At 42.8% G+C, this 8,642-nt stretch overlaps 1 protein-coding gene across 1 annotated transcript; it reads right to left on the bottom strand.

Moving 5' to 3' along the window:
* Positions 1 to 4,450: 4,450 nt before the first annotated feature.
* Positions 4,451 to 8,596, bottom strand: AGT (angiotensinogen). The gene is made up of 4 exons (XM_005148592.3): positions 7,807 to 8,596; positions 6,043 to 6,292; positions 5,389 to 5,533; positions 4,451 to 4,651 (listed from the first exon to the last, which is right to left on the bottom strand). Exons 1-4 carry the CDS (start codon positions 8,594 to 8,596, stop codon positions 4,460 to 4,462), a joined length of 1,377 nt encoding a protein of 458 aa, XP_005148649.1. The 3' UTR covers positions 4,451 to 4,459.
* Positions 8,597 to 8,642: the final 46 nt, after the last annotated feature.

Here is an 8,642-nt window from a genome sequence, read left to right as displayed (position 1 = left end):
GGAATTTGGGAATTTTTTTTTTGCCTGAACACATGTTGAATTCTTGTAATTTCAAACCTAGTTACAAAGATTTGTCTTGAGCCTAGAGTGATTTGTGTGCAGACATCTTTTATGTGTGAAGGACAGGTGACACAGGGACAGTAGATGCTTTCAAAGGAGAGAACACCTTGTGTGAGTGAAATAAGGTTGTGTTTGTGTTTTGGGGTTTCTGCTTCTCTTTCTTACCCTGTGAAGATTTATCACTGGAATTCTAGTTCGTGTTTATTAATTAAAAATACCCATTTCTTCCAAAAGTATTTAGAGAGCTTGGCTCTTAATGGGGGAGCCAAAGACAACACAAGTCTTCCAAGTACAGAGATACAGAGGCTATTCTGTATCATTGAAGTTGTAGGGGGCATACCTTTCACGGCATTAAGGCTTTTTATTCCTTACTGTTGATGAACTGGTCATATTCTAGTTGAGAAGACACACCTATGTGATCACTGTGCTTTTGAAGTGATTAGGATAGGTGATTATTAGGGCTTTTCCAATTTTATGAAGGGAGACAGTGGGGAAAGCACTGCTGCTTAAAATTATGTTGATTCTTCTTGGATTCCCTCTGAGTAATGGGGAGCAGGATTTGGCTCTCCTAGTTTGCTTACATCTTTCTCTTCATGGCAACATACACAATTGAGAGACCATCCAGATTCATTGCTGAAGAAAGCAAAGTGAACCAGCTTGCCAGACGTCACATCTGTTTCATTCAGTGATGTGGAGATCCTCAGCCAGCCAAGGGCTTGGGTACACACTGAGTGCACCTAATTCTTACTACTTATGAACAAGAAATTTTTTTACTGTCTTCTATTTTTGACAGTTCTGCTTCCAACTGATGAATCTAGAAAGCTTGGTCTTCCTGCACCTCTTCATTTGCTTTTATTAAGTCAGGAGTAGAGACATCTTACAGCTTACTGTTTTCAGCAACGTTTTCTTACTATAAAACAGACATATGAGTTGTAGTCTGAGACTGAGGTTGTAACATGCACTGCGGAACTTCTTGTTTTGGAAGGTGTGTATAGATTTAAATGTCTATAACAGCTGTTACAAAAGCAGCAGGTTCTGAGATCTGTGCATACAGCTTTGTCTGTATCCTCCAAAATCAGGGAAGAGAATGCATTCTGTGTACCAAACCAAAAAGGCATGAGAAGGTTACTTGCCCTTTTGTTGCGTGTGATTTCCCACATCTTCCTGCAATAACAACACTTGCTGCTTGCCATCTTTGGCTTGCTGAGTACACAGACTGAATTCTGTTCTTTCCCATTAAAGACCAGCTTTCATTTTGGGCAGGAAATAACATTGTAGAGCAAATCAAAATCATTGAATGGCCCTGTGATTGCTGTAAATATCTACATCACTGGGTTTATGTCAGTTCCCCATCTTTCATTTTTGTTCACTTGAATAGCATTTAATTTTCTCTCAGTGGGATACAACAGTTAAAATATGTGATACCCCTGTTGAAAGAAAGAAATTAGTTGAATTGGCTTTGTCTTTGGTAAAATGAATTTTAGCATTTTCAAATATTGTGGATCAGTGAGGAGGAGAGGAACTACTGTGTATGTTCTGGTAGAGATGTCTTCTGCTACTAACCTCTTTCTTCTGTTCCTCAGATTTATTTGTATGTGCACTTCTTTTCATGACCATAATGCAGATTTTTGAACCTTTTTCTTCCTTCATTCTAGGCTTCTAGAAAACTTGATATGCCTTTTAAATCTGGAAGGAATTTACCTGGAAGAGAGTTACAGCATTGAGGAGGGAAAGAGTGGTGGCATGTTTTCCTCTAAAGTAGTAATTGGATTCTCAAGTTTGTGGGTTATACCAGAAGAGGACCAGACTTTCAATCTCATCATCTAAAGGCAACTAGCAATATATATATTTGGCTGGACCACTCAATATTGAGGAATATTTACTCTTCGTTTTCATAAGCAGTTGTGGTTTTGTGCTCGAACTGGAGGGATAAGTAAACTGCCTAGGCTTTCCTTTTTAAGCTTACCAGCCTTATTGTCAGCTATGCTCAGGGATAAACTGTGTTTTGATGAAGCTTAGAAAGCCTGTCCTTGTCTTTGTTTTCTTTCTCCAAATCTCCTGTTAGAGCAAGATTTTAGGTGCTTAGACTGCAGCTGAGAGCTCAGTGTATGAATTATGCTTGGGTTGTGCATCACTGTGTTCCTGGCAAAGGAATTTGATGGAACTGGATGAGAATGAAAGGTACAAAATGCCATAAACATTTTAGATGTAAAATTGATGTCAGAAGCAAGTCTCAGGAGATAATGCATTGTTGGGGAAGCAGAGAGATTTAGTTGGGAAGAGTGGGGTGGGGTGTCTTTTTTGTTTTGTTTGGGGTTTTTTGCCATTTGAATGTCTAGGAGGATGGGTGCATGTAGAAGTAGCTTGTCTTTTTGGTACTGTAGCATTTGCTCCAGCACTTCTCTCTTCCCAGTCCTTGCTCTGGCCAGTTCCCTGTCTCTGCCCTTTCTTCCTTCCTTTTCTTCTCCAGGGTGTCAGAAGAGAGGCGCTCTCCACCACAAAGTTTATTTTCTGAAAAGTGTTTGGTTTTATGGATGGTGGGTTCTGTTTGGTTTTCTGCCTGTAACCACTGGACAGGGTACAGAGCCCTGCAACAGCACACAGCCCCCACCTGCAAATAATGATATTTTGTCCAGGGCCCAGGGTCTCCATTTTATTATTTTCCACCTTCATCATAGAAATGAAATATTTAGTGGTCTGAAATTTATTTATGGCTGGTGCTATCTTCTGACTTTAATGAGCAAATGGGGTAACTTAAATTAGTGAGAGCACTTGGAAGCTGCCTCTTTCATGCTTACAGCTGTATCACTGGCTGTATTGCATGATAATGTGCAACTTGTGTTAAAAAAAACCATAAACCTGACTTGGAGAAAATTTCAGAAGCCAGAAGAAAGGATGTAGTTATGAATATAAACCCAACTGAGCTGTGGTAAGGCAACTTGGAAGTGGGTTTATTTGCATCTTTCCATCTCTGCGTATTTATAGTTAACTGCTTCTGTATACAATACAAGTAGAGTATTTAGAAGTTAGAGCATCTGGAATACATAGCAGTATAATCAGGTAAATATGTGGCTGCTGTGTCATAGCACTTGAAATCACAGTATTCTCAAGAGTTGTGTTATTTATTAGTCTTTTTTGAAGGATGTGTCCCGTGTCTACATGACCAACAGCAAGCCACTGGCAATATGGGGGGTTGGGATGGAAACACATTCTGGCCACTGTGGATGACAATGAGATCCCATGCTCTGTAGTATACCTCTGGCATCATACACACCAAAGGGGTGTGCATCAGTGCTGGAGACAAATCTATAGATGACGGGTGGAAATCTTTGTTCCATTGAGAGGTTTCCTTAGTACCAAGATTTCACTCCCAATTACTTCCTAATTCAAGAATCTTCTAATAATTTATTGCTCCAGTTTAATGGTTCAAACCTTTATGACTCTAGTTGGATCACTGAAACCTTTTCATTCATCTGTGGCAGCACACCCACCATTTATACTAGCATAGATTTTTGCCATTAATACTGTGCTTTAAGAACATATGGTTTAAATATGTTAAAGTTTACGGATCCAGGCTCTAACCAGTAATGTTCTTTGTAAGTCTGTTATAAATGCCTCTCAGGTTAGAAAATAATCCAAGGGATGGAATTTTATTGGAATAGTAGGCCTCATCTTTTTCTAAAAAACCTGGGGATAATTCTGTTAGGCAATGAGAATTTATCCATCACAGTTCATTAATGCTTCCAAACCCTATTTTTAGCTTTTTCCACAGAGTTAAGAAATTAAAGTATCCATTTAGGTTGCAGGAAGAAACTCTGAATGTGTTTTTGCTTCCAAGGCAAAAAATCTTGTCTCAGTGGGACAAGCAAAGCTTGCCTGTGCTGTTGGCAGCATGTTAAAGGAAAATGTTGCTGATGAAGCTAGAAATCTCTGTGGGTAACAGTAAATCTTCAACATAAAAAGGGGTCTCTCTTTCAAAACTGACCAAAGTAAAAATTACAAGGTGACCTCTTAACGAATGAAGATGTTCTTTTCTGTACCTTTATATAGTAAATGTGTAGGCTTATTAAACTATTTTTGAATCACTGCCCTGCTGGCTACTACTTTGTCCGCACTCGCACTGCATCAAAAATGGAGCTGGGGGCAGAAAGGAGACAAAGTGGGAATAACGAAAGAAAAGAAGCTGGAGGAGAGTTTGGGTCGCGTCACATGAAATAGATGAACAGGGGTGAAATGTTGCAATGTTTTAGCTTTCAAAAAGCTGTATTTCAAACACTAGGTGCTTCATCTCAAAGCCAAGTAGAGCACTCAATGAGGTTATAAAAATAGCTGATGAATAAGAAAAAGGTGATGGGAAATGTACATCATTCCCCACCCTTGCAATCCCCTGTGCTTGCCTTTAAAGCCCTTGCAGAGGATTTGTTACTCTGCCAAGGAAAAGCATTGCCCTTGTCGTCTCTTCAAAAACAGCTAAAAGGAATGGCTTGTTCAGCGTTATATCCAGGAACACCGTATCTTCCTTCTGTGCTGTGGGGTCTTCTGGCTGACCTGTTCCATCACTGGTCAGTTTGAAAAAGGCTTTATTTATTACCTGCAAGGCAAAATACAAAAGTAACTGGGGTCATCAGAGCATGACAGTAAAGAGACAAATGAAAGCTTGAGTAAATGATAAAGCACATGAAATAATAACTTAGCAGCACAAGATAGACTCCATGGATGGTATAGAAAAAGACATTGGAGTACCTGTTCCAGAACATGTGAAAGAGCTCTACAGCTGCTTAATAGTTTAACATAATTTGCCTTCTTTTTATGAAAGACAGTCCTCTCCTTCAACCTCTTCCTCCTTCCCCTTGGGACTTGAAAGCTGGAGCCTGTCTTCAGATGAGGTTGTGTGCTGCACATACCCATGTGCGTGTGCCATGTCTGGGAGTAGTCCCTACATGATGGAGCATTATCCTCAACAGCCCAGGAGCTGCAGCCTATACTGCATGCTCCAGCTGCAGTGTCTGGAGGTATTTGAGCTGGAGGTGGTAACAAATGCAGTCTAACTTCCACATGCAGCATTTGGCACACTTGGATCTCAAACTTCATCTCGCTGTTGCTGTTTGTGTTTGTGCTGTGATGAAATCTGAATAGTTTGAAGGCAAACCTGTTGCTGCAGGTAGGTTAATCTAAGGAGTATTTATATCTTCCAGTTATTCTAAACATCCCCAACTGAGCATGTCCCACATGCCTCCGAGTGGTTTGTTCTAGGTAAATTCACACAGTTAAAGAGGCTGAAACTGAGCAGGAGGCATAGCTTTTAAGTGCCAGTAATGTGTACTGTACCTTTCCAACTGTGAGATTGGCATCGCTTATTCTACTGAGATCTGCTCCTTTCCCCAGCAGTGTAGGCAGTTCCATATTGTCAAGAAGTTCCTGTAGATCAGAGCTGCCTTCTATTGTTAACTCTGGCAGTGTTAATTTAATTTCTCTACAGAAAAAAGAGAGACACAAGTGAGTGCACTGTGAAAGCATAGTGTTTGGGCAGTCCTGGGGAACAGGCTTGTGACAACAGCCACAAGAAATGCTTGGTGGGTGGGGACAGACAGCTACCAAGGGTCAATGGGCACCATGTTACTGTTTCCAAGTGGGAAGTCAACCTAAATCTGCCCTGGTTATGCTATTAAACCTCAGATCATCCCACTTCATGGGTCCTGTTGCTTGTTCCTTGAAAAACCCCCAGATAATAAGCCAATCCTTCTGAAGTCTAGCTTCCTTGGTGTGAGGCCCCCTGGGTTTATCATGGAATGGTTTGGGTTGGAAGGGACCTCTAAGAGCATCTAGTTCCATTCCCATGTCATGGATTTGGAGTTGTTTCTCTTTGTGCTCAGTGGTAAATCTTCCCTGGCAGCATCCAAGCCCATTAGTGAGCAGGTGGGTCTGTGCAGTGCACCCTGTCTCATTCTTCCCTATGGAAGAATGCTTGTGCCCAAGCCCTACCTTGGAGAGAGTTGCTGGAGCCAGGGCAAGGACTGCAATGGCAGCTCCACATCGCTGTCATTGATGGGCTGCAGCAGCACCAGCAGCATGGTCTTGCTGATGGGCACTTCAATCACAGAAAAAGTCCCACTGGCATCAGTTTTGTAGTTGAATGTCCCCACGAAAGACAGCATAGGGACCATGACCTTTGTATCTGAATCCACCCAGAACTCCTGAGCCTCTTCGAGCCGGGAGGCTTGCTTAACATCCACTGAAAAACAGATTGAGAAAGAGGAAATTAATTCTTCCTTCACTCCCCTCCTTTGCCCCTCAGCCAGCATATATGTTTGCTTAAAACCAGCACCCTGTGCATTAGACAAGAGCTATGTGTATAAAATCTCATTTAACTGCTATAAATATATGTATCCTGCCTTTAATATGCTTTCTGGAGGCACGAGGCAGAGGCTGGTGCGAGCTCACAGTACAGGGACCACAACCATCAGGGCTGCAGCCAAAGCTGCTGTTTTTTCTGCTGGCTTTGTGGCCTTTCCTGGGAACAGTATTACTGCTTGCTTGGTTGCCTGGTTCCTCGCAGTGGAGGGTTTGCTTAGATTTCCTCTCCATCCCTTGGGTTGTGTTGATGGTACATTTGGGAGCACATCCACCAGGGCCAGCCTTGGTGTAGGAGTGCTCTCAGCAGCTGAGAGGGCTCAGGAGAGAGAAGGTAGCACAAGCTCTGGCTGAGGTCTCACTCTTGGCAATCTTACGAGCCAAAGCAATGAGGAAGGTAGTAAGAATAACTTTGACGTGTCAGTTTTTCCAAGGAGGTTAGAAAGGACACACCTGAACACTTGCTAAACTTTCATGTACATTTCTTATCCAGTTCAAAAGTATGGGAAGCCTTGCTCTTACCTCCTGCTGCTTCTATGCAGCTTTGCATTTCAGCATGTTATCTGCTCACTGCCATAGATCAGTGCTGCTGCTCAGTTAGGCAGGTAATCCTGTTGGCATTAAAGAAACTACTGCCATCACTGAGAAGGGCAAAGATCAGAAATCTCAACACTGCTGTATGGTGGCATTAGGGAATTAGGAAAACAGATGTGTATGTTGTGTTAAAGAGAAGAACTCCTTACATTTAAATGTTTAATATTGATATAAAATAGCAGGTGGTCCAGCTCTACTGTTAACATCTGTTCTCTAATAAAGCCAGCTAAATGCTGGACCCTAACATATTTAATATGTAGTGAGTGATTTTGCATAGGAACAGTTGCCTCTTAAATGAGCTTGCATAAAAGCTTTAGGCACATTTATGCACTTTCACCTACTATAACTTCACCAAAAAGAAGCAGCAGGTAGGAGATGTAAAAAGGGCAAACAAAACAAAGAATAAGGCAGTAGTTCGCCTTTTTCTCTTATAGTGAGGGATGCAAGCAGAAAGGAGCTGCTTTCACAGGGTTTGTATAACCTGCAGAATCTATTCTCACAGCATAGCAAAAGTCAAGACTGTAATAAAGTTAAAAGGAAAAAAAGAATTGAGCATTTAGATAGCTAAAAGCATCAAAGTGGGATAGTAATTGGTTTTAGACAGGCTTGGGAAAGATATTGCAAACTTTCAAGGCTCTCCTGCTGCCTTTGAGATGAGTCCATTAACACTGTGCCAGTTGTGGAAAAGGACATATCAGCCCCACTGTCTTTGAAGCAGCTCCCTGTGGCCTTCCCTGGAGCATGGCTACTACCCGTCCTTCACCCAGCCCTCAACCCCAAATAAGCACTGTTTCCTCATACCTGCCAAGCGGACATCCACTGCAAACAGCAGGTCAGCAGATGGATCGATGTCTGTCAGTAAGTACTTGCTTTGGCCATTGCTTTTGGCCTCCATGAAGGTGTTTACCTGTTTTACTGCCTCGCTTGGGTTTGTAAAGTCAACAGCTCGGGCATAGAGAGCATCAGCAGAAGGGAGCAAGTCCTGCACAAACCGTAGGGATAGAGGCACACCAGGGGCAGAGAACACGCAGAGCATCTTGGAAAACTGCAGCTCCTCTTCCCTGCTCTTGACCAGGTTTTCAATCATCCTCAGCATGGAAAAGACTTCCTGCCCGAACACCCGGGAGATGCAGTCAGGGTCTCCAGAGGGGGGAGCAAACCCCAGCAATCCTTGCAAATTGGCTGCCGTCTGGTTTGAGGCACCCAGGTAGAAAGACACCAAGGAGCCATAAAGGCTAGTTGGGGACAGGAGCAGGTTTTGGCCCTGCCGTGCTTCCCGCAGTGTGCTGTAAAACCGCATGCCCAGGAAGTGCACAGACTCTTTTAAGTAGCTCAGTGCCTGCTGCCCCTGGCCGCTCCGTCTCTGGGCCTCCAGCTTCTCCTTGTTCGGGTCATCTTCATAGGAAGGTGTGGTTTGGGACTCAATGGAGACAGGTACAAATGTTTTCTTTCTCTCTGGAACCTGGTTTTCCAGCTCCTCACACGTACCCTTCTTGAAAGAAAACAGATTGAAAGGGTGGACATAGACGCGGTCACAAGTCAGAGTGGTGAGGCATGCCGACAAACAGAGCAGTTCTGCTACCAGATTCATGCTGCAAACTTGATTCCACGATACCTGCTGAAAAAGTCAGGAGGAA

The sequence above is a fragment of the Melopsittacus undulatus genome, chromosome 3 (genome assembly GCF_012275295.1).
Source record: "Melopsittacus undulatus isolate bMelUnd1 chromosome 3, bMelUnd1.mat.Z, whole genome shotgun sequence".
Classification (NCBI taxonomy): Eukaryota; Metazoa; Chordata; class Aves; order Psittaciformes; family Psittaculidae; genus Melopsittacus; species Melopsittacus undulatus.
Note: the sequence above shows the minus strand (reverse complement) of the source record. Positions and strands in the feature narration are given on the sequence as shown.